At 25.9% G+C, this 25,792-nt stretch overlaps 2 protein-coding genes across 9 annotated transcripts in view; one reads left to right on the top strand and one right to left on the bottom strand.

Moving 5' to 3' along the window:
• The first annotated feature begins 366 nt into the window (after nucleotides 1-366).
• On the top strand, nucleotides 367-15,085 carry PGAP3 (Per1-like protein PGAP3). Of its 2 annotated transcripts, none has more exons than XM_016060139.5 (8): nucleotides 367-1,089; nucleotides 3,575-3,929; nucleotides 5,975-6,124; nucleotides 7,506-7,568; nucleotides 8,447-8,508; nucleotides 9,319-9,455; nucleotides 11,906-12,107; nucleotides 12,525-15,085. In XM_016060139.5, the coding sequence occupies exons 2-8, from the start codon at nucleotides 3,618-3,620 to the stop codon at nucleotides 12,598-12,600; spliced, it is 1,002 nt and encodes a 333-aa protein (XP_015915625.3). In that variant the 5' UTR covers nucleotides 367-1,089; nucleotides 3,575-3,617; the 3' UTR covers nucleotides 12,601-15,085. The 2 variants fall into 2 exon arrangements, with proteins under 2 accessions (XP_015915625.3, XP_042907627.2); XM_043051693.3 differs by lacking the exon at nucleotides 367-1,089 and adding an exon at nucleotides 1,791-1,841.
• An 8,247-nt stretch (nucleotides 15,086-23,332) lies between these two features.
• The window catches only part of LOC107445676 (late secretory pathway protein AVL9 homolog), a 31,107-nt gene continuing 28,647 nt past the window's right edge, over nucleotides 23,333-25,792 (bottom strand). For 4 of the 7 annotated variants that reach the window (XM_071178757.2, XM_071178758.2, XM_016060135.4 and 1 more), the window contains one exon: nucleotides 24,587-25,332. In XM_071178757.2, coding sequence (XP_071034858.1) covers nucleotides 25,192-25,332 — 141 coding nt within the window. In that variant the 3' untranslated portion in view covers nucleotides 24,587-25,191. Of the gene's footprint in view, nucleotides 25,333-25,792 lie in introns of all 7 variants that reach the window. The other 3 variants (XM_043051692.3, XM_016060131.4, XM_016060132.4) reach the window with 1 other exon arrangement.

Below are 25,792 nucleotides of genomic sequence, written 5' to 3'. Positions count from 1 at the left end.
AATAATTATGCTTGTTTAAAACACATTTCACTCATACATAACTATCAATTTTGATAATAGTGCATTTTCCCGTAATTGTCAAAAAAGAGATTTCCTCCGCTTATTATAAAACGTAACATTTAACTAGCAAAAATAAAGGGAGGGGTTGAGAAATACATAAATAGAAAACATTTCAGAATATTTCTTAAAACATCTCAAGCGATGCATACTTTTCAGCGTTTTTTAATAAATTTTTAAATGGTTTTTCAGAAGCAGAATATTCATATTCAATTTTGTTCATTTTAAAAATTACAAATTATTATATGATGTATTTAATGTTTCGAAAATCACCGACTTTTTCTCTGATTTCCATAAAAAAAATTTAACGGAAATTTTCGCAACTCACTTCAAGATAAACTTGATATAAAATTAATATAATACCTGGAAAATTAACTGTGACTACACAAACTGTGACTACATTTTGATGAAGGAATCTTTTATCTTTCATAAATTGTTTTGAAAAGAAATTGAATAATGATCGCATGGATTTTGAAGTGCCTATTCAATGAAAAGTCAAATAAAATGAATGATGAACGAAAATTGAAACCCTATCATACCCGAAATCGGAAGTTATCAGTTGCAAGTTATTGAGAAATTGCTCTTCAAATGTTTGACGTGTTCTGTTTTAAAAAGATTTACTAATAATCTGGATATTTTTTTCAAGTTTTTCTGCCTTTTCCTTAGGGAAATTTTGCTTCTTATTTGCTGCTAAAAAAAACTCTACCAAACTCTAATGAAAACTTAATAAATAAAGCCTGAAAATATGCTTTCCGCTAGGAGGAGTGCTCAAGTGTTGCGATCGCAAATTTGAAAAGTAATAATAATAATTAAAAAAAAAGAGATAATAAAAGGAATGATATTTAAATTTGAAGTTTAGGTTAACAAACTTAGGTTAGGTTAGGTTATTTAGGTTAGGTCAAACAAAAAAATTTTTAATTTGACTTTCAAATGAAAAATGCATTAGGAGAGCTGAACTGAAGAGAGTATTTGTTTAAATTAAGAGGAAATTGAAATTTCGTAAGAAGTGTTCTGCTAGTGTTTTGATAGAAAGTAAGTATTTGATTTTTTCTCTCTAATTTTGATTTATATTAATGACTATAATTTGTCAAATTCCTTAATCATTTAACTTTATTTTGATGAACTAATTTGGTTGTATAACTTATTTAATAATAACGATTAAGGAAACAACTTGTTCCAACAAATTGGTAATTCTAACCAGTCCCACCCTATATATGTGTGCAAAATGTAAGCTTTGCTGTTGTCAGAATTGTTTTAGTATTTTTTTAACGTTATGAACGTTTAATATGCAAAGAAAACATCATAGATGAAAGTCGTATTTGTAGTTATTATATGGTAACAGTCTAGCTTGTTACAGATTTATAACAGTGATCTATTGAGTCCAAATATTGTTTATGAGAAATTGTTTTATATTCATAATAATTGATCTGTATACTTATTATAAATGATGTAATATTTGATTTACCAACATTTCTAAGTTTGTTTATTGTTTGCAATGGAAAATTAGTTGCTTTTTCTTTAATTTAGCTAAAGCGAACTTTTAATTTCCTGCATCTTCTTAAAGTTTATGTGAAATTTTACTCATTAAAAGAAATCTAGTGTTTGAAAACACAGGAATATTTACGTATCATGATCTGTCGCGCCGATTTGCTAAATAGTTTTTTAAGCTTGCAAAACCTTTTTAAAGAAAATATGTTGATGTTTTCTATGGGGTGGCTATGAGTTATACCTTTTGAGTTGTTCCATTCCTGTGATGTTTCTTGCAGGCGACTGCCGGAAAGCTGGTAAGACTTGGCGATTATTCTGCAGAAGATCACGATACGGAAATCTCCCTGAAAACTTTTGTACCTTCCTTTTTTTAGTATGCATGTGAATAATTTTGAAAATAAATAGATTTTTGAAAATAAATAGTTGAGATTATCAGAAAGACGTAGTGAAGAATTTACTCTTATTTATTCATTATATATATTTTTTCAGGATATTTATATAATATTTCTGATCAGGTCAATTACCATTTCAAAGGAACTAAAAAAATTTTTTATCTAACAAAATTTTAAAAAAAATAAAAAAAATTGTGGTTTGCTGAAGTCTGGCTATGAATTATACATTTCCAATTGTTCCCTTTTTTTAAAGTTTCTCTTGTGCCACTGCCTAGCTTGTGCCAAAAATTGCTGATTATTTTGGAACAGGTATCGATTCAGAAATCTTCCCCTTTTTCTTCATGTTTTAGTAAGCTTAATTTGATTTCTGAAATAGGTAGTTGTTGCGTTTAAAGTTTAAATATACCCACTAGTTTATTATATTCAAACTTTCTTTTATTTTGGTAGTAATAGCACAAAATTTTCTATTTAATTTGAATCTATTTCAATTTCAAATATGATAACTGTGCAAAAACTGAAACATAGTATTAAATTATAAGGTAATGAAGACTAAAATTAATAGATTATGTAACACTCTTGAGTCTGAAATCTGTATTAATCAATCTCAGTGTTTTCATCGCAGAAAAGAAATGGGTGAGAATTTCTCACCCTTTCTCAAAAACAGGGTGAGATTTCAGAAAGTTAAGTGAGATTTCTAAAAATAAAAAGCACAAAGAGACTTGAAAAAAAAATCATTTCTTTAATTATAATACATTTTTAACATCTTCTAATTTTTAAAGCATTGAATATTTTTGCTGCATCATCATATGCAAAATGTTCTACATCTACTTTTTCATCAGCTATTCTCATTAGGTTGCTCAAATGAGTGTTTGTTTCGTTTTGATCGTTTCTACCCACGTTTGTTTCATTTTCATTTGTCCGTTTCGGAGTAGAAGATATTGCCTTTACAAGGTATTTGTCCATCTTACATTAATGGGCAAAAAATTTGAACTTCTTACATGGAGAAACCTTAACTACAGTAAACACGTGGTTGCAGAGAAATGCGTTCTGAAAGAGGTTTCGTGGTTCGGAGGGATGGTGTTCTGTTGTTCTTAAAGGTTCTGAACAATACTGATAAATAGGGAAGCTAGATAATGGGGCAGATGTTGAAAATAATGAAAGATCCAGGAAGAAAAATGTAACGGATTTTATTCTAAATGGCGCAATGAGAAATTTGTTTCAAAATGCGAGAAATTCGCGAATTTTGAAATTAGTTTATAGAATGCGCGAATTTCTCGCGGTAATCATTTTGTAATGCGAGAAAAGAAAAAAATATGCGAGATTCTCGCGTTCTCGCGCTGTAGTGAAAACACTGAATCTGTATTAAAAATGTCTGCCTTTTATTTTCAAAATAACAAAAGCTTTTAATTTTCTTTCAATATGTTTCACTATATATACTAATGAATTCATTTTTGTTTAAGAAATTACAGAAAATTATTACCAATACATAGATTTGTAAATTTTCAGTTCCAAATATTTTTTATTAGAGCAGTAATTAATTGCAATAGGAAAAGTAATTAAAAATTATTTCAGTTCTAAATTAGTATTAAAATTTCATCACATTATGTTTTAAAAATAAAACCAATATTGTCTTGCAGGTGCAATTATTTCTGTCTGCAATTGAAATTTAAATGACTTTGTATGCCGGAAAAATTCATCCTCAATAAAATAAGTGGAAGAAGACTTTTTATTGTATGTTTGATTGTAGTATTTACACAATGTGCAGATTGTTCCTATGGTGATCGTTCTCCTATTTATAAGAAGTGTTTGCAGTGGTGTAGTGCAAACAATTGCTCTAACTCCACTCGCTTAGCAGAATTTGAAGCTAAGAGACCTTGGTATTTATCCTTTCTGCAATGGGAATGCTGGGATGAATGTGAACATTTTTGTATGTGGCATGCTGTTAAACTCTTCCAAAGTAGTGGCCAGTCTGTACCTCAATTTCATGGAAAAGTATGATTTTTATGCACAAAATAAACTTTGTGCTTATAATTTCCTTAATTAAATATTATTTTGTTAATTTGAGAGTTTTCCTGTTAGGAAATTTTGTTGTTCTTAAATATGTGTGTTAAAAATACTTCTTAGTTTTAAAATTAATTTTTTTAATAGTTCATGTTAGGGATTTCTTATAAATAATTTTATTAATAAGCATTTTCTTTTACATACACGGTGTTTTTATTACAGAAAAGAATGGGAGAGAATTTCTCACCCTTTCTCAAAAACAGGGTGAGATTTCAAAAAGTTAGGCGAGGTTTCTAAAAATTAAAAAAACACGAATAGACTTAAAAAATAATTATTTCTTTAATTATAATGCATTTTTAACATCTTCTAATTGAATATTTTTGGTGCGTCATCATATGGAAAATATTCCATACCTACTTTTTCATCAGTTATTATATTTATTTGACTGAAAAATGTCCGTATTTGTTTCGTTTTGACCGTTTCTACCGACATTTGTCTCATTTTCATTTGTACGTTACGGAGTAGAAGATGACGCCTTCAAGGTATTTGTCCATCTTACATTTATGCACAAAAAATGTAAGTGTCTTACATGAAGAAACCTTACCTATGGTGAACACATTGCAGAGAAATGTGTTCTGAAAGGGGTTCCCTGGTTCGGGGGGGGGGGGGGGTGTTCTGCTGTTCGCACCCGTTCTGAACAATACTGGTAAATAGGGAAGCTAAATAACAAGAACCGATGTTCAAAATAATGAAAGATCAAGGAAGAAAAATGAAACAGATTTTATTCAAAATGGCAAAAGATGAAATTTTTTCCAAAATTCGCGCATTTTGAAGTTTATTAATAGGGTGCACGAACTTCTCGCGTTAATAATTTTTTATTGCGGGAAAAGAAAAAAATATTCGAGATTCTCGCGTTCTCGCACTGTAGTGAAAACCTGCTTACATATTTTCTAAATGTGCCCCATGGAGCAATAAAGAATATTTAAATTTTGTCCTCTAGAACATGACATTTTTAATAAAAAATTCCCAATTCCTTACAAATACATTAAAGTAAACCACTTAGTTAATCAATAGCAGGCCGTTCAGTGATGCTGTTTAACTTTAAATAAAAAAGAAAAAAGTCTTGCTATGACAAGATTTAATTTCGGTTGAATCTCCTGCATTTCAGTTAAACCTCTTTTAATTGGAAATTTATTATTTTCTTTATTCTTGTCTTTATCATCAGAATGTGAGTGAGGGAGATAAAAAAAAGAGCTTTGTATGTTGTACAATTCCAATAAGTATTTTTTTCTGTTTCTTTCAATAAAATTTAAAGAACTATATTGTGTAGTTTCACAGTTTGTCCCCAAAACACAAATAACATGAGAAAATAGTTCTATAAAGTAGTAATATGTTGTGTTCATTCATTTTCTCTTAAAGTCTTAATTCACATTTATTTTTGAAATAAAAGCTATATTATCGCTCAACTTCTTGAGATATGTCTATAAACGGGGAAATTTATCTAACCCAAGTCAGTAGCATAATTTACAGAGTGTATTTGCTGCACTATCTTCATGAATCCAAATCTGTCTGCAACCTCAATGCAGTCGACGATTATTATAATTATTCAGTTTAATCTAACATGCATGTAGCAAAATTTGCACATTAGTCCTTAAATATTATGCTGAAAACTTTATGTTGTTTAAATTTAAATTAAAATTTAACAAATCCTACTAAAAGAAATTTAATTTATCTCTATGTAGTTTAGCCTGTAATCAAGTCACAGAAGGAAAAAAAAATCCTTTCTCTTTGTTTTTTACAGTGATCTCTTAATTTAACTTTTTAATTTTTATTCCAAGCAAGTAGCAGGGATATTTTAAAAAAGAGTTTTAACAATTTTACCTGATTTGCTTGTTTGCTTTTTAAAAAGAGAACTGAAAAATAAAAAAATAACCTGCAGTTGTGCTGGAAGTTTTCTGCTACTTGCTAACCTATTAATAACTATGTTAATTTCAAATTGAGTGCATATTCCTTAAATATTTTATATTTAATTTCAGTGGCCTTTCTATCGTTTTTGGGGTCTGCAAGAACCAGCTTCAGTTTTGTTCTCCATTTTAAATGGATGTGTTCATTATTTCACATGGCAGAAATTTAGGAAATCTGTTCCTAAAGGACCTTACAATACAGTCTGGAATATTCAAGCAGTGGTAAAAATAATAATTTTATAATAAAGTTGTATTGTATAAAATAATTTAATGTAACAATTAATATGACTTTGAGAATAATGTAACTGCTCATTACTTTATTTCTTCCAATAATTTTCAACTCCAAATGTATGGCTCAACCCTTTGCTCCTTTTTCCGCATTGCCTTTTCTTTGTTACTTATTGCTTTTAGTGTACAAAAATAACATAAGTTCTTCGCAAAATTTTGACTTAAAATAATTTTTCAAAAGTAGTTAGACTGACATATTTATGAAAAACAATGTTACTTATTTCACTTCTTTTATAAAAAATTTTTTTTAACCTTTAGTTAGGATATTTAAAAATCTGATACAATAATGGAGTTCCAAAACTTATATTAGAACTGGTACAAGTGATAAAGTAATATATATATGTATGTAACGAGAAAATTGTAGTAAACAAATATGTAGTAGTATTATGGATTTTATTCTTTCTGTAAATGCTCTTCTCAAATCGTTTTCGATGCTTTATTTTATCTTATTATTTCATTTGATTGTAAAACCTTTTTAAAAAGTAATTATTATTTATAGTTTTTGGAACTAAAATTTTAATTGTTCAATTAGAAATTGCAAAATTTTAATTTAATTTTTGCAGTGTGTTTAAACAACAATATAAATATAACTCATGCTTAAAGCATATTTATCTTACTACTAATAATTTTGAAAATCCTGAGGTAGAAACGTTTTTTAAAAGAAAAAAATTGCAATTACTAAATAATAAAGAAAAATCACAAAAAACTTTCATGGTTTTATAAAGTAAAAAATAAATAAAAAAGATTGCAAAAAAACTTTAAACATAATTTTTAAATGTAATGAAAAAAAATTCATTCAAAAGTAAGAAAAATTCATTTAAAAAGGAGAAAATAATGAATTGCAATTTTGTTTTCCGTATATAATGATTTTGCCATAAAAAAGTACCCTTTTCTCTCCAAGGAATTTTAGTTTAATTGCATTATGTATTGCCTGTGTCAAAGTTAATAATAATTTTGTACAGTATTTACAATTAATTGTATTTGATTGATTAAAGTAGTCAATCTTCATTGATACACCTTATACTTGAATTAGCAAGGTCTCGTTATTATATCTGAATCCCAACTGAATCTGAATGGCTACCATTTAGTAAGCATTTTTGCTAAAACTTAAAAACGTTTATTGAATGTGGGCTATTAATACAGAGATTTTAATTAATATTCATAGATGCTTTGGTAAACATAATTCAGTGCAAAGAGTTATATTTTGTGGTTTATTTATGATTTTATTTGTTTTATTGTGAAAGCTTCTTTTTTCAGTAAAAGTAAATTTAATTTCCTGCCTCTTTTGAAGTTATTCATTATGATTACTTTACAGCTATCTATAAATGCATGGTTCTGGTCAGCAGTTTTCCATGCGAGAGATACTCCTTTTACTGAAGTGAGTTTTATGTTACATTTTTATTTTATGTGTAATTTGTAATTTTGAAGTTCGTTTTTTTGTACTTATTGTTAAAAAATGCTTATTTTTAAATAATTTGCCTTTAAATTATCCCTGTATTATATTATAACTAATATCTTTTTCCTGTTGGACCTCATTTGACTTTTGAACTTTTTAATGGTAAATTTTTAATTAAATATAATTTTTAATAAATAGTAAATTTTTGTTTTTAAATGATTTTAATTTAATGTAGATCTCTCCCCCTCCCCACCCACTTAATTTCACAGCAGTAGATTATATTCTTCTATTATGTAACAAAGAAATTTTATGTATGGATAAAAATAAAAAAAAATTTCAATAGAAAAATTAAAAATTATTTAGTGAAAATTGCATGTTTTTCTAATTAAGTAAAAATACAGTAATTTTTATAAAAATCCGTTACTAAAAATTTTGTCAGAACTAGAAAAGGAAATTAAGAAAGATAACTAACTGTAGTGGTGGAATGAATTAAATGCGACAGGCTGAAATGTTATATCGTTAGAAATATGTTACACTAGGTTTTACTATATATGGTGTAAGATTTAAAGAATTGCCTGAATGAAATTATGTCATTAGTGAAAACTGAACCAAAAATATTTCTAAATGTTCATGATCCTGAAATTTAAGTTAGTTTCCAAAGCTTTAATCATGTGTGAAAGCCTTTTGACTTTATGACCCATAATTTAAATATGAGGATCTCATTAATATTTTTAAACACCCAACAATTATAATTATTATATACATATTTTAAATAAATATTATACAAATAAATATTATAATTTATATTATTTTAAATCATTTAACTAGGTGAATAAAAGATTTTTTTCGCACTTTTTCAGAAACTTGACTATTTCTGTGCATTTTCCATGGTCTTATACTCATTTTATTCCTTATGTGTAAGGTAAGTTACTTTTATCATAAATATCATTTTTAATTTTTAAGTAGAAGGAATTTTTTTTTCTTTTTATAAAATGATGAAGTTATAACTAATTAAGATTTTGACAAAAATATTTATCTGGAAAATATTTTCTGAAATAATGAGTCAACTAAATTAATATACCAGATAAACTTCTCTGAACAAAACCCATAAGAATTTACTGCATTAAACATAAAATTATCTCTGTTTATTTTTTTCCGACAAGCTCCAATGATTTAAATTGATCTGTAAATTTTTCTATAAATCGCTGCTCAAATGTTCATAAAATATAAATATTTTTATTAAATAAAATATTAGTATTCAGAATGTGTTAAAAATGTTGTATTTTTTAATATTTTTCATTATTTTATTAAATTAAATTTTATATTAATGAATTGAAATTCAGAGCACTACATTAGTTTAAGACTAGTTATAGTATTTAAAAAATATTTACAATGAAAATTACTGTTCCTTAACCTCTTGTTTGAACTTGTCTCTTTCAAGAGGTAAATACCGTATGAGAGAGTAATTAGTACATTTTTAAATTTTTTTTATCCTTAACAAAAGACTGTATTTTGTCTTGTTTTTTGTTCATTACTAAATACATAGTTGCTTATTGTTAGTAATCTTTTTTAGATATTACTAAATTTGTTTATTTTTCTATTTGATTTATTAAAACTCTTTTTTAATCAATTGCTTATTCAAATTTCATGTTAATCTATTATGCACCACATTTTTTAGTTAATCAGTTATATATTGTATTTTATTTGAAGTATATAATTTTTTCCCTGTTAGGATATGCTCAAATACAAACTTATGGATGCCAATTGCTCTAGCTGTGCCATTTTTATCTTTCTTTTGCTACCACATACATTACTTGACTTATGTGAGATTTGATTATGGATATAATTTAAAAGCCAACATTGCAATCGGTATGTACTTATTTACATTTAATCAGTAATACTGTTGTTTGTAAAGACTTACAAACTAGTTTTACTTTGAAATTTGAAAGGACTTTTTTCATTTCTAATATTTTAATAGAAAAGTTATTTATCCTCAAATTACAAAAGTTGAATATGCAGAGGGACTTTTTCCCACTCACCTTTCCTAAACATCACAGTAATTAGTTTAGTAATTCTTGAGTGGTTACTCTTACTTTATTCTAAGTGGCAAGTAGAGTGGGTAAAATTTTGTGTTTATTTTTAGTCATGTGTTCTCTTGAAAAAAAGTGTAAAAAGTTGTGTGCTCAAATTCTTATTTGTAAATAATTAGTCGTAATTGAAGGGTTAGCTGGGTAAATGATGAAATAGAAAACATTTACGTATCTTTCTATAAAAAATGTTGAAGTTTTAAATGACTTAAATATAGTAAAAATTGTTTTCTTCTGTTCATAAATACCTCTAATCTGGAAAAAGATGTTATCTTAAAATGTTCTAAAACTTTAAATGTAATTTTTTAATTTTTAAACATGACAATGGAGCAGTTCCCAAAGGGTGTTCCGTAGAAACTTAGACTTGCGTGAAAGAGTTGTAGGGTTTCCAAGTGTTAGGACTTTCTTTTTGACCCGTCGTCATGATTTTGATTAAATGCAATCAATAACCCATTATTTCTTTTATATTTCGATTGTCTTTATGAAATTTTTAAAAAAAATTCTGATGTAAAATATGTTAATTATCTTTTAAATTTTTTTTCTAATATTATTGATATCGAATAATTTATTGAAAGGATATACATTTATAAAAAATTGCATTATTATTTCCTGTCAAGCTCTTCAAATAAAGTAACTAAATTCGCTAATAAAGAAATATGTTTCCCCAATTACCATTTTCAATGTTTATAGCAGCTTTTTAGTTTTCATTTCAGAGAAAACTAGGGTTGACACCAGCAGTGAAAATTTAGCAGTCTAATAAGACCACCTAGGTATTTATTTAGTGGTTCAAAAACTAGAGAAGAGCAACTAATAAAAAAAAATCATACTTTGCAAATACATAATTCATATTGTGGTACACATCAAAAATCATTAACTGCCATCTATATTACACTAAAATGAATCAGGTGCATTACTCCATACTGATTGTAGATTAGTATTTAATAAAATTAAGTGAAAAAAGCCAAAATAATATTTGTAGATAGATTCAACATAGAGATCAAAATGAGTAAAAAAATGATCCAAATAAATAAATAAATGAGGAAAACAGAGAAACTAAGAACTATCAAAATATTATATTAAAATGATTTATCTAAAGAGTATGAAATTTCAAATAAAGTCTATTCTAAAAAAGTAAAAAATATTATTTTATTGACTTATAAATTTGAATTTTTAACATTTAAATTAAAAAATGTTTCTACCAGACACTTTCAGTTATTCCATTTGAATATCGCACATTTCAGTTCCACACACTTAGAACTATAAAATTAGGACATTTTTTTTAAATGCATGGAATTCAATACAATAAAATATTTTTTGTTTCTATTTTGTAAATTTCAAACATATTTCAAGGTGACAAATTTGTCACCCAGTGGTATAATTCTAGCAACATTTGTAGAACATTAGGCGACAATTGTCGCCAACTGGTAAAGAAAACCATGATATGTCTTATATTAATAGTTTTCAGCTTATGTATACACATCAAAAATAATTTCATTATTAGACATAGATTCATTACTATAGGATTGCAAATTTAGTATTGCACTTAAAATTTTATATGATATTACTTATGATAAAACAATGAAAAAATTTTCTTCCCAAAATTAAATATTTTAAAAATAAAGTAGTAAAAGTTCACAATTATCTTTATATACTTTATTTAAAAAGTTGGGTTTTGTCGAAAGAAAGTTGATCATTTAGGGTTCCATAGCTGAAAAAAAGTGGGAACCGCTGCTTTAATGAAATAATTAATTTTTAATATGTTTATAGATACTGTTTATAATAGCTGTTTATAATTTTTATGAGGCCATATTATTTTACAAATTTATTAATTTTTTTTTTAAAAAGAATTATTATTGGAATTGTGTTAAGAATTATTTTACCTTCAAATCAAATTCTGAAATGATGTTTATGTATCCATTTTATTGTAATTTTAAATCTATAACTAATTATTTCTGTATAGTATAATTTTAGTATGTTACATAATTAGTTTATAAGCATAATATCAATTTGTGTTTAGTTTAATATTAGACTTTTATGTCATCTGCAATTACTATTATTAAAAAAAAATACCTATACTTTTGCAATTTGCTTACAAAACATACAACTTTTGTTTCTGAAAAGTGTTTTTTATGTGATATACTATTTGCCTTTCATTGCTCTGAAAAGTTGTTGGTCCCATTTTAATTTTATTAATCCAAAGCTGCTTGAATGCTTAAAAATCATTTACTTTAGGTCTTATTAATTCATGTGGTTGGATTATGTGGTGTTACAAGTATCGCCATAAGTCATATGTTTGGAAGTGTGCTGTATCAGTGATAATTGTTAATATGCTGTTATTGTTAGAGCTTTGTGATTTTCCACCATGGAGATTTATTATAGATGCTCATGCGCTTTGGCATTTAGGAACAATACCAGTGCCTTTACTTTGGTATAGGTAAGTATTACTGATATTTTTAATATATTTAATTAAAATTTTTACAGATATAAAATTTTATAAAATATTTACCTTTTATGTAAAATGGAATCTAACAAATGTGTAATTTCCTACAAATAAGGTTGTTGTTTTCAGTGTTCTATATTATTTTATTTAAGGCTAAAATTGTGATTTTTTGCTCTTGTATCTAGTATGTGGTTGTTATTCACTCCATTTTAACAGTTTATGTTTTATAATCATAAACTATCATAGTGTAAGTGTGTGTGTGTAAAAAGACACCCACCAGTCCCCCCCCCCCTTTCCACCATATCGCAGATATAAGATTATTTAATTTTCTTGTACATTTACTTAACGGTTTTTAAAATAATTGTCTATACCAATTTGTTAGTAAATTTAATTTTATGATTTATTTTTTAGATTTTTGACTGATGACTGTTTGTCTGGCGGGAAAGAAAAGCAATACAATGTGAAAGATGATAGGAAAGTTGCTTAGCTAGTACGTGAGGAGAAGAATCAACTTAGGGTTAAAAGTGCTAAATATTAATTTTGTTGAATAACTATAAAATTGTTTTTTGAAACTTTGTTTTAAGATTTCTTCTTTGATGAATTTATATAATCATTATTTTTTGTGAATTATATAAATTGTTAAAATTATGTTTTTGTGATTTCTGTTTACATAATAGAAATTTTAGTCTGAAAGACAATGCTTTTTGATTTTGGGAATTTTTAAAAATAACAAAATTTATTTTTAATTTACTTGGCTTTCAAAATTTCTGTGTAATCAGTCAAATAGGGTCCCATTTTGGAAAAATGTTATAGATATATATTCATTAGTTATAATGAAGTTAATTATCTTTAAATTGTATTGTGTTTGTAAAGTAATGCTTGGTGTTGGTTTTTTTAAAATTAGTTTTACTAATTATTCTTGTTGAACCTCAAAGTTTATTAATATTGTTATTGATGTCTGCATTTAAGATGCTTTTATTTGCATCCATGTGATATAATACTTTATTGTTTGTTACACATAAAATATTTATTACTGAGTGCTTCATTCTGCTAGGGTTGTGCTGGTCTTGCAAAAATTAATCAAAAAGAAAAGCATATCATAACTATGAGCAATAAATGTTTCAAATGAGTGTGTTCCTAAATGTGTAAAATGTTTAAAGTAAATTACTGTTCAATGTGTGTATGTGAATATTTTTTTTTCTTTTGGTAAAAAACTATAGTTGTGCAGTGAGAAAAAAAGAACCTAATTTTCATGTACTCAGTGCCAATCTTAAAACCTGATATCAAATTGACTAATTAATTAGTCCTAAAGAATCAAATTTGAAGAATTACATACAAAAATCTAGTTTCTGTGAATAAATAAAAATTTTTTTCACAGATTTAGATTTCAGTAACTGAAATCTGGAATTAATGTCCCTATATATTTGTCAGAAGAGCGATCAAATAATTAGATCCAGTAATGAGAAATTAAAATTTATTGTATTTCTCTATATCCTCTCTGTAACTATTGAGCAAATCATATGCTTTTTTAAACAATTATAAACTTCATTTATCCAAAAATAATGCCATGTTAAAAAAAAAAAAATTTTGTAATTATTTATTATTTTTTAATTAAAAATGGCAGAAAATATTTTGAATTATAGTGTATAAAAATTTTCACATAATTAAAAACTAAGTACATAGTTAAAAAAAACTTTTTGGCCATTATTAAACTAATTAATAAAAAATAATTAATAAGAATAAAAATTATTTTTGACATTAAACTATTTTTGGATTAATAAGTTTTCTAATTATGTTCAAAAAGTGAAATTAACAATAGGAGTTCAAACTTTCAAACACTCTTCTAACTAAATTATTGGGACTAACCCCCTTAATATTTTAAAATTCAAAACTCTAAATCCTTTTAAAAAAAGGTATGTTTGTTCAGAATTTATATATTTTTGTGTCTGAATCTGAATTAATTCATAACCTAAGTAATATTTTAACTATTTAATTCACATATTTCAAGCCAACCTTAATTGTTACAAAGATTGACACTTGGCACATGAAATTCTGATCATTAAAACAAAAGTTATTTAAGGGGATATCTTATTTAACTTACTGACTTACTGTAAAAAAAAGGTGTTTAAAAATGGACATTGATTTTCTTCCATAATATGTTTAAATTCAATTCCTTTATATCTCTTCTTTTTAATATTATAAATATTTCCTTAAGAAAATGCTGTTCGAATTGTAGGTTTGTTGATTAGTAAGTAAATATATTTTGAAAGTAAGTCTTTCAATTTATGACTAGTCGTTCTTACATTACTTTGCTTTGTTTACTTGTTCATGTACTGTAAGTTGTGAGTAAATTTTATACTTTTGATACTAAATGTGTGCAAATTCAAAGAAACTAAAGTTTGTTTTTATTTCTTTTTTAGCTTTAGAGCTATTAGTTAATTGTAAATTCTTGTTAAAATTCTATTATCTTGCCCTGTTAGAATTGTTTTCTGTTTTCTTACCTTACAAAAGGTATTTAAAATATTATTATTTCTAGATATGAAAATTCATTTAAATAGTTAATGTTAATTAAAATTTTTTTATTCGTTTTCTACTGTTAACTATCAAAATACTGTATTATTATTAAGTTTATCTGATAAATTGTTGAATAATTGTCAAATCTGATAAACTGCCTAACACTTTTTTGTTCAGTTTTACTTTTTAGTTAGTTTTAGAAGCAGTGACATTTACATTTATGAACTATAATATTATTCTTTTTATCAAAACCTGTGCTTATGTAAGTTTACAAGTTGTTTCGTAATTGTTTTTTGTGGTTGTTATAGTACACTCTTTGTGCAAAAAAATTTGGTTATAATCTAACTAGTAGATTTAGCATTTTATCTGATTATTTTCGATCATGGTGTATAATTTTTTAAAACTTCTTGCAAATGTTTGCTTTAGTTTAAGCCAATAAAAATTATTTTACGTTGAAATGAAGTTTTAGTTTTAAGTATGACAAATTGCTTTAGGAAGAAAGACAGTAATAAACCATTAACTTAGTTGATAGAACTGTGAAAAATTTGGTGACAGTGCATCACGGGTAATTGTTATAAAGAGTTGATATATTAAAAATGAAGAGTTTCTTTTAAGTTTTTTATATTTTTGTATTTTAATGTTTAGTAGCTTGCAACTCACTTAAAAAGTTTTGTTTGTCAGTTTTGCAAAATCAAACTTTTGATACATTTCATTTTAATTTAAAATAAAATTGCAAATATGAGAAACTTCAAAATAATTATTGTAATTTTTACGGGAAACAAAATTTTAAAATATTGATGCCAATTTAAGTGTTTTGCATATAGTGTGAATATTCTGAGGTTAATATGATGTAAATGTATTTATTTTTATCAAATTTTGTAAAGAATAGTAAAATGTTATTTCAAGTTTATTTTTTAAGTAAGTTTTTTGTTTTATTATTTAACTATTCTTTGCAAAATTTATATGATGATTAGTGCAAATCATTAGGAAGGCTGCCTTGAAAAATAGTTGGTCCAAAACCATTTTTTGCATATGAAATCATTGAAATGTAATGTTATTAGAGAGGAACACACTGCAAAAATTCCAGAGAAAATCCTACTTTTTATTTTTGCTTAGTTCAATTATGTTCAGTACACAGAATAAAAAGTGAAACGCCATAATAACTTTTAATATAATGATTGAATTATCATCACATACTATAATGCAATTTTATTTTGTAGATTTTTTGTAAATGTGCTAATGAATTTGCGAAAAAATTTGTTACAAATTAATTTGCTATGTAATCCGACATAAAAATGCTCTTTCTTTGAATAAACATATCTTTTTTCTACAGATTTGGATTCTTGACCCTCAAAATATAACGGGAGGGTTATAGCCACAATCTGAATTGCTTCACCAGGAGAGCAGACAAAAGTTTGGGTACCTTAATTATTAAGGAATTAAAATTTAGAAATGCGCTTTTTAGAAATTTCATTATTCAGCAGTTTTGCTCAAGTTTTTTCATTAGAAAATATATATATATACTTCAAAACAATGTGAAAATTTGTATGCTTTAATACTCAAAATGTTTTTGTTCTTTACTGAATTTAGTAATAATAAATAATTATGGAAATCTATATTTTGCTGGGAATTATCCTTAGATAAACCACTTTTATAATTGTGTGCTAAGGTTAATATGATTAAGAATTTCAAATAGTTCCTGAGATAAGGTGAAACACACAAGAAGTGTAATAATATTGAAAATTTTAAATGTAAAAAGTGGTTTTTATTTCACTTGTATGGTATCCTTTAGTTTGTGGAAATAAAGCCATTTTTTAAAAAAAACAAATTTGTTTTTTAAAACAACTGAAGTAAAGTTTGAATAATACATATTTGGATAATCAGGAGTTAATTATTTTATTTCCTTTAAGTCAAGTAATGTTATCATATAGTTGCTTAGTTACTTAACTGTGTATGTAACTATACAATACTATTAGATTCTATCTAAATATAGTTTTTATGATAATAAATACATTCAGCTTCTTCTAGTTAGACATCTAGTCATTTTTGGCTTAAAAAATTAAAGCTGTGGAAGCTAAAATAGTTGCTTTTACTTAAAAACAAATGCTTGCTTTTGTCTACTTTTTTTAATAAACACTTTTCTTAAACTTTTCGAAGAAAATCCTTTTCAGCATTTTGATCCCTTTTTCAATCTACAAATTTATGAATTTCTATTAAAAAATTCGATTTTTATGTAGATTCTAGAGAATGATTCAAAAATCATATTTAAACCCATTCATTACTATGAATATTGATGAATTTTAAAAAAAGTTTAATTTTAAATGTCAAATTCAAAAAATGCTAGCATTGAGAAGTTTTGATAGTTTTTTTGGTTAAATTATTCGTATCAATGAAAAGCTAGAATAGCTTCATTTTTAAAATAGAATAATGTGAAGAAGTGAGATTATGTACGTAGATGTATTATTTTTGCTGTATGTTTTTTGGCCTGTATTTATGTCCTCATTATAAGTTTTTAATTAAAGTAATTTTTGGATACAATTTGAGGGGCTTGGAGCAATGCATTTATCCACACTTTTTCCAAAAGTAATTTTTTTTAAAAAAAAATATCAAACTGTGTCTTTGTATTGTTTCCAAATAGGAATTCTAAAAAGTTTCCATTAAATAAGTGCACAATGCACAGAAACATCTTATTATTTACATGGAAAATTGCATTTTTGACGAAAAATTCTTTAAAAAAACCTTTATCGATTTTTAAATGTGGTTTGCCTTAGCCTCTATAAATGCTCTTTTTTACTATGAATTAAATCCTTTTTATAAGGAAGAAATAACTAAATGCAACTGTGGATGTTTTAAGCTCATGATGTCAAAAGCTTGTGATTATGCTAATGAGATTATATTTTTAGTTTTTACTTTTTAAATTTTGAATATTCATTGGATTAATTTGTTATCATTGTAGCCTTACTAGCCTGTATGTTATTAGCTGTCTTATTTTCAGGAGTAAAAATTTTAATGTTTTTTTTTCTCATTTAAATGTGCAGCATGTCACAATATTGTTAACAATTATAAGCATTTTATTATCATGAAACATTAGTAAAGATACAAAAATTATGCTTTGTTATAACAAATGAAAACTTAAAATATGAAGTTTTAAAATTAGTAGTTATTTATTTCAAGTTTTTATTCTGTATAAAATATGATAGTATAATTATAAATGTAAATAATTACGGTTATATTTTTTTTAAAGAAATTTTAATGTGGGATTATAAGACATGTTTAATGAATTGTTAAATAACAATTATTCATATTAATGAAATTTTAAATATCTTGTTCCATATTATATACGTTTGTTCTAAGTATAACTAGGGAAAATTAATTATTAAATTTATCCCTGTATAAAATTTAATTAGTTGAATTATTTTGTAGAAAAATTGGTTCTGAAAAAAAAAATATCAGAAAATTTTAATGACTATTGTAGTTTTAAGTTCAGGAAATGTTAGGTCTACCTAAATAAAGAGATTGCAAGTTTAAAACATGTAATATCTTGATTCAAAATTGAAAAGAAAAATCCATTAACTCTATACTCATTGTTTCACTATTTAATTATGAGCAAAACGTTAAAGCTCACATTTATTGTCACTATAAGAATGAAAATTAAGGCGAATAGACTTTTAAATTGCAACTTTTTAAATCTTTACAGGCTTCCTTAAACCTATCTAATATTTATTAGACTTTCAACTAATTATTTTGATCATGTTTAAAAAATAAAAATCCAAGACATCACGTACAAGACGCTATATTCTACTGTAGTTCATTTATTAAAACTTTGGAATCTTTATCTATTTTCAAATTAGAAAATCTAAGTAGTTGTAAAAAATTTTTATCTTTAAAAAATTTCTTGCTTTATTTCCTTTAAAAATTGCCAAGGTTTCTCTCTATTGATCTGCATTTAGTATTGCTTTAGAAAAAAAAAAGACATATTTCAAACAATGCAATATTTGTAAAACATTAGCTCAGTTTAAAGCATGAACAATCAAATCTTTGTGTGCAGTTTTTTGTTCAATAAAAAGTTGTGAAGCATCAGTTGTATTAGTCTGTTTATACATTACAGCAAAATAGTTAAACATTCTTATATAAATTTTAAGAAATAAAATGTAGGATAAATAAATATCATTATTAAGTGGAAATAGATGGGACGTTGTTTTTAGTTATTACTACTTTTAGATAAAATTTATAATAAATTAGCTTCCATACTTTTTAATCTGTTACATTTATATTACATAATTTTTTCTTTGTATTTTATTTAATAAAACTAAGGGTGCATGTAATCAGTATGTCATATTCAGTTAATATTAATATCCAACTTCATATTGATGGTAAGCATAAATTAATATTATACCTTATCATGTAAAGCGTAACATAGTTACTTGAAAATTATTTAAGATGTTCCATTTGTTCTTGTAAACCATATGTATCAGAATTGCGTTTTAAACGCGTTAGTGTTAATAACACTAACTAATAATCAAAAGTATAATAACACAGGAAAAGAAGAGATAGTATTTACAAAGTTCAAATTAGTGCAATTTTAAAGTGTATATACTATTTAATTCTGTATAGATATATAATAATTAATAAAATTACACACTAATTTACAGTTAAAGGAAAAAAGTAACACTTAGATAAAGGTATTAGATGAAAAAACATAAAAAACTGAAATTTTATAAATCATTACAAAATGATGAAACTGAATTCATTGCTTGGTTATTTTTGGTTAAATTAGAGCTAGCTATTACTACCTTTTTAGCACCTCTCATTTGAATCATTTAGCTTACAGCAGTTTGTATGAGTTATTTGCTTTAAAAGATAAGATAACGTTTTGTTCCTTTAAGTTGGGAAAACATGGGCATTTTTCCACACCCAACTTGAGATCTCTTTTTGAAGCAGCATTGTTATGTAAAATAAATCATAAAACCAAAACTAGAAAAGACTTAGAATCATTAATTTTATAAACCATATGTTAATGTTTATATATTTCCTATTAGTAAATCTTCAATTAACTTAATCAATTTCTGAATTTTTTTCCTGCAGTAGAAAAATATTCCACTAGAATAAAAAAAAAATTTTTTTTAATAGTATGGCTTAAATAGGATTTATTTAGGTTAGACTATTTTTCTTAAACAGATAATTACGAAAATTCCAAAAAACGTTAATTTTTATTGCTCATCTGCAAGACTGTAATTTTGTATTACGAAATTGTAATAATTACATGTCAGAATAGTTAGCAACTCTGGTTATATCTTCACAAGTATAATAAAAATATTTGGTGTAATTGGGTATACTATAGCCTACGTCACAGGTTGTGTTATTCCTACTAAATTTAACCCATGAACGGCATTTTCTGCGAGCCTAATTTCAAGCCACAAATAAACAAACGAAGTGTTTGATCGTTTAAATAGCTGCTCACCAGATTTTATTGCATTATAAAGAAAAGTAATTGATATTCGATTTTTGATTAATAATTGATTTATGTGGATAGTGGCATAGAATTTAGCATTGCGTCATGGTAAATGTTATTCCTACTAAGTGGAAGTAGTTGTGTTTTTTTAATATTATACCCAATTTAAAAAAAGGTCATTATTTCAACTTTAAAACTAATTTGCTTTAATTCAATTAAAATTTAACTTCTTACAACTTAATTTCTATGTAACTTTTCAACAACTAAAAGTTAAATAACCAAGGTTCCTCAATGAGTCAGATAATAATAGTTCTACTATTGATTGCATAATAAAATTTATCAAAGCTTCACAAAAATGTGTTTTTTGAAGAAATGATCATGAAACAATTTGTAAAGCAAACTATTTATTATAAAACAAATGACCAGCATTTGGAAACAATAATTGCACCATTGAACATGACAGTGAAATATACAAATATATGCTTCAATAAAACAATCATAAATAGAAAACTCATTTTATGTCATGGTACATTAAGTTAAGTACTCCATAGCAATGGAGAAATAAAAGGGAAATGCGACAATTGGTTTTGACATATCTTAACAATCTGAGTTGTTGAAGAAACAGTTTAAATTAACCCAAATTTATGGGTTAATATGCTTAAATTATCCCATGAGCAATAAACACAGCTATTTCCAAATTTACAGCTGCAGGTTTTCTGCATCAAAATTGGTTTTATTCATGTTATTAAATATAGGAAAGTAGAAATGGGAGGGAAATTTCAGTACAATTTTGTACAGAGGCTCAACGCTTGGAGGGTTAAAAAAAATTGGCTGATCTGTTTTTTAAAACCAAATCATTTAAATATTTTAAGATTTATTATAGAAAATTTTACACTTTAGTACCTTTTTACAGTTTCACAAAAGTACTAACGACTACAGGCAGGAAGTAAGATGAGGTTAATTGGTATCTTCAGATTTAGAAATTGTTTCCGATTTAAGTGATATTTTTATAAAATTTTTGCTAAAATATTATTTAAAATCTGCTAATTTGAGTACTTTGAAAGTTTATGTAATCATAATTGGAGTATTGTGCTTTTTCTTTGTATAATATCAACATAGAGTTATACAAAAAAATATTGGCTCTACATGCTTTTTATCATTAGAATACCAATACAGATACATTAGGAAATAACAATTTTAAATTTAAAAATTATTAGAGTTTAGAGAACTTTACATAAAATCCCACTAGTAATTTAATGACTTTTTTTAAATTAATTTTTTCTTCTTCATAATTTGATGAATGCGATACTTAAAATCTAGTGCTCAATTATTCAGTAATGACAAGTTAAACTCACAGATGTGTTTATATTTCCATTACATGTTGGCTAAAATCCTTAATTCCTAAATACTACTTAAAGCCTGTGAAACTTTAAAAATGACACAATTTTACTTCTGTTATAATTAGTATGCAAATTAGTTCGAAGCTACGAAAAATAAGAACGCTCACACTCTATAGCTGTATGAAGACAATGAAACATTCCATACAAAACACTAACACTATTTCATACAAATTCCCAAAAGCACCAATTATTAAATTTGTTAAGTAATGAATGCACAATTTTAATTGAAATGATTGGAATGCATGATATCAACATACTCTTATCTAAAACAACACGATCTTTGAAAGGTTATGTGCCAAACGGAACTAAAAAGAAAAAGAACAAAATGTGATGAATGAAAATTTATATTATAATTTAATTTTGACCGTATTTATCAAAGTTTATAAAAGGATTGCTCATAGTTGGGCTTGTACTAAAATATTCTGACAAGTAAAAATTACTCCTGTGAGGTTGTATCTACTAAGCATAAGTGTTTTAAAAATTGAAACATTTCCTTTACAAAGGAAGGTCTTAGTCATGGGTATTAGATTAGTGATTACATCATCATATTTAATTGTACCCCTCCTCCACATTACAACATAGTCTGTTTTTTAGATGAAATATGTAAATTTTTAATTTTAAAAAAAAAACTTATATGCACAAAAAATCAACATTAACTTTTTTTTTATTACCTTTTAAATATTTCTTGGTAGATGCCACTATATTGACATTGGAAAACAGTTAAAATTTTTGAAATAAGTTAATATTGAGAAAATTAAAGAAATCAACACAATATCCCCTTAAAACCAGCATCCAAAATATCGGACAGCATTTGGTACAATTTTATCACTTTAAAGTTTAAGATTGTATTTCTCTGTTTGCATGCCTTAACAAAATGACTGACAGCGTACAACTATAGTAGGAGTTTTAATTTACATTGAAATATCATGAGAAAAGAAAGGAATTCGATTGAGATAGCATTTTAGAAGCTTAAATTTAGATACTAATTTCTCATTATTTGAGTCTAGTTGATTCTGTTTTAAGTAAGCGTAAAGGAAATGCACAATAAAAAAATCCTACAATATGCAGAAGATTAAAATTTTATGCAATTAAAATATAACTAAAAAAGTTTATTGAACTTTAAACAAAAATATTTTATAGCATTTATGTTTTTTTTATTCTTAAAGATACATATTTCAAAGTAAAAATCACATTTTCAACTATTCTTTAAAGCTGTGCTCAGGAGCAAAAAAAGCGGTAATTAGACAATTGCCGGGGACAAAGTTGACATTTTTACTGTTAATTTATAATTGCTTTTAGATAAGACATGTTTTCAGAGTTTTCATTAGATAACAGCACAACACATAGAAACATCTTATTACATGAACATTGTGTTTGTCAATAATGTTTTCTCGAACTATTAAAAAATGGAGTTTTATCATTAGATTGCTCCAATCCAACCTCTTTGTATTTATACAGACTTCATACATGCATATAGATATATGTTGCAAAAACAAACATTTTTTTAAAACATTATTTTGATAACATACTTTACTAATTCATGTACTCAAAACGATGAAATAAATCAAAGCGAAGACTGAGCTATAATTTCTTTTGTTAAATGTAAATTCTTTTTGTTTAGCTATATTTAAATAGAAATTGATAATTTTAGTTCTCTTGTGAAATTTATTTCTATATAAATCTATTTAGAGACTTAATATATATATTGCATTAATTAAATAAAGAATATTGTATAAACAATGTAACTTGAACCACTCTTTAGAAGATTTAAATAAAAATTATACAATGGTCACACTGAAATATTTTCAACAATTTTTGAAGCATACAAAATGTTTTTTAAAAAAGTGTAGTGCAAAAAGTGTGCACAGAATCTCTCAACTGTTCACTTTAATTTGTTTTTAACAATTTGTATTTTTTAACAATTAATAGTAAATTTATAGTACCATATGGGCCTGAAAATTTCGATAATTCTTTTGAGTACAGAAATATTCCTAATTCTCAGTAACTCATCTGTATGAATAGTTCATCACATAAAGCTAAATATAAGTGTTGAACTAGTGGTCAAAATTCATAACATGTATTAAGTATTATTACATCTGATTCTTTCTTATGTTTAAGTTTAAAAAACACACCATCCTATACTGTAATTGTTTTGTCTATTGACTCATGCTATTTATGATTCAATTTGTAAATTCACTTAACTATAGCTGAAAACATTAAAAATAAATCAGAAGATGTCATTCAAAACATGGTAACACTTGCACTCCCAGGAGCAGAAATTTACTGAGCCAATCTGTAGAATCCTCTTCATAAATCAAAATTTGTCTGCAACTCAAACACAATCAAATAGAGATTATAATTGCAAAAATAAGGCTTAATCAAACATACTCCTAACAAAATTTTAGTTTGCAAATTTAAAATAGATAAAAAATTAAATGCATGTTATTTAAATTTAAACACATCAAACTGTACTTAAAAAGTAAAAAGGAGTATATCTGTTTATCTAAAACATTTAAGTAACAAGACAGCAATTAAAATTTTTATTTTAATGATTACAACCGGTATAAAGACACATATCCAGCTACATTTTTTTAGAGTAGTATTGTCCTAGTTGTTTCAATAGCCGCTGATAGCTACTGACTCTGGCAGCTTAAATATGCATATCATTCCGTGAAAATTAACTACAGAGTATTCTTTAATATTGCAAGTTTTCTGCAAAGATTTTGAAAGAATTTAAGTTCTTTTGAAGACAAGTTTCTGAGTTATCACTGCAGAGTTCTTTTGCAGACAAATTATTGCAAAATCCTGGTAGAAATTTCGCTGAAAAATATTAAAATTTTTTTGGAAACTTCTGCAGACACTGTCTCGGTAGCAGTTTTTTTTTTCTTCATAGATGGCAGATAATCTACAGTGTCTGCAGCTATTTCCTAGAATATTAAGCCAATTTACACCATAAATTTCCAAGATTCTGTTATGGTTTTCGAAACTTGTTATTGTTTAAACTCAACTATTGCTTAAACCATCCATCTATTAACTGGTTTAGAACAAAATGATACAATGAAAGCAATTTTTAAATGGCCATATGCCGTAAACTTAAGCAACATAAATAATTCATAAGAAGCATTTATTTCTTCGTTGTTGAGCATGGAAACATTTTCTTACATAACAATTAATATGATCAAGGACACTCACAAATAATACTGATTCTAAAACGAAATAAACAAAGCAATTTCTAATCTATTTCTAAATAACATTAGAAGTTCTCTATGAAATATTTGGATTTCTTCACTCACTACCACCATCACCAATAGCATTCCTATGGAAGGATCTGAAGCAAAATTTTACTGACTCTGATCTGAACCAAATTAGTTCTATATTACATTCATAAATCTACACAGTATACAGAAAGTTAAATTGAATCTTAGGTTTTTAATTTCAAAACTGTTATAAGCAGATTTTTCAGATTTTATAACATATGAAAAAAAGTGTGGGGAATGCAGCATTACTAATATGTAGTGTAAAAACAGCAAAGCAAATAAATCTTTGTACAAGAGAATTCTTTTTTATAAATAAATTATGACATGAGAACACGTAGATTTGAGTTTTAGAGATACTGTAGAACTAAGTTTACAAACTTGACTTGTACAGATTATATATACAATAATAAAAGGAACATAAAAAAATTCAAATGAAAACTAATCATTTATTTCTTCTAGCCTGTATTGTATTTTGTCTTCCTGTGTTGGACTAATTTGGTCAATTTCTTCTTCACTCCGCTTGTCCTGTGGGTTTGGAACGTTAAGGCTAGTCCACCAGGAGGATACCACTGACTTTGCACTAGTGAGCGCACCACCTTCATGAAAAAGAGTAGTTTAAACAAAATTAAGTAGAGTAAAGGTGAAGCAAACTATCAAAACTCATATATGTTTAGACATTCATATGTTTTATAATAAACATTTATTAAAATACATGTGAAGTGTGCAAAATAAAAAACCTGGTAAAATTTTTGACCTGGTGATTGAATTTTCACATATTGTTAATTAATTAATGCTGATAATTGTAACTTTCATAGGTCAAAAAAATTTATTTTCAATGAATATATATTTAACAGAATTGGATTCTTGACCGTCAAACTGGGGATGGGGGTGGCTGCAATAGAAAAATATGACCCCAATAGTTTAATCATGAGAGCATTGAAATTTGGTCCCCTAAAGCTTGAATTTACTTTTTGAATAGTTAAGACATATTTCTGGAACTATTTATAGAAAAAAAACTTTTTGAACACAAAAAATTCACTTACACAAAAATTGCAT

Source organism: Parasteatoda tepidariorum, chromosome 6 (assembly GCF_982258835.1).
Source record: "Parasteatoda tepidariorum strain Cologne lab strain chromosome 6, Ptep-v5.0, whole genome shotgun sequence".
NCBI lineage: Eukaryota > Metazoa > Arthropoda > Arachnida > Araneae > Theridiidae > Parasteatoda > Parasteatoda tepidariorum.
The sequence above is the reverse complement of the archived record's forward strand: the minus strand, read 5'-3'. Positions and strand labels throughout refer to the sequence as shown.

Bases quoted from the DNA above. Each gene is read 5' to 3' on its own strand.
- PGAP3 (XM_016060139.5), top strand. From the start codon at position 3,618: ATGCCGGAAAAATTCATCCTCAATAAAATAAGTGGAAGAAGACTTTTT. The intron at 6,125-7,505 runs GTAAAAATAATA...ATTACTTTACAG, and splicing joins TCTGGAATATTCAAGCAGTG to CTATCTATAAATGCATGGTT. The intron at 8,509-9,318 runs GTAAGTTACTTT...TTTCCCTGTTAG, and splicing joins TTTTATTCCTTATGTGTAAG to GATATGCTCAAATACAAACT.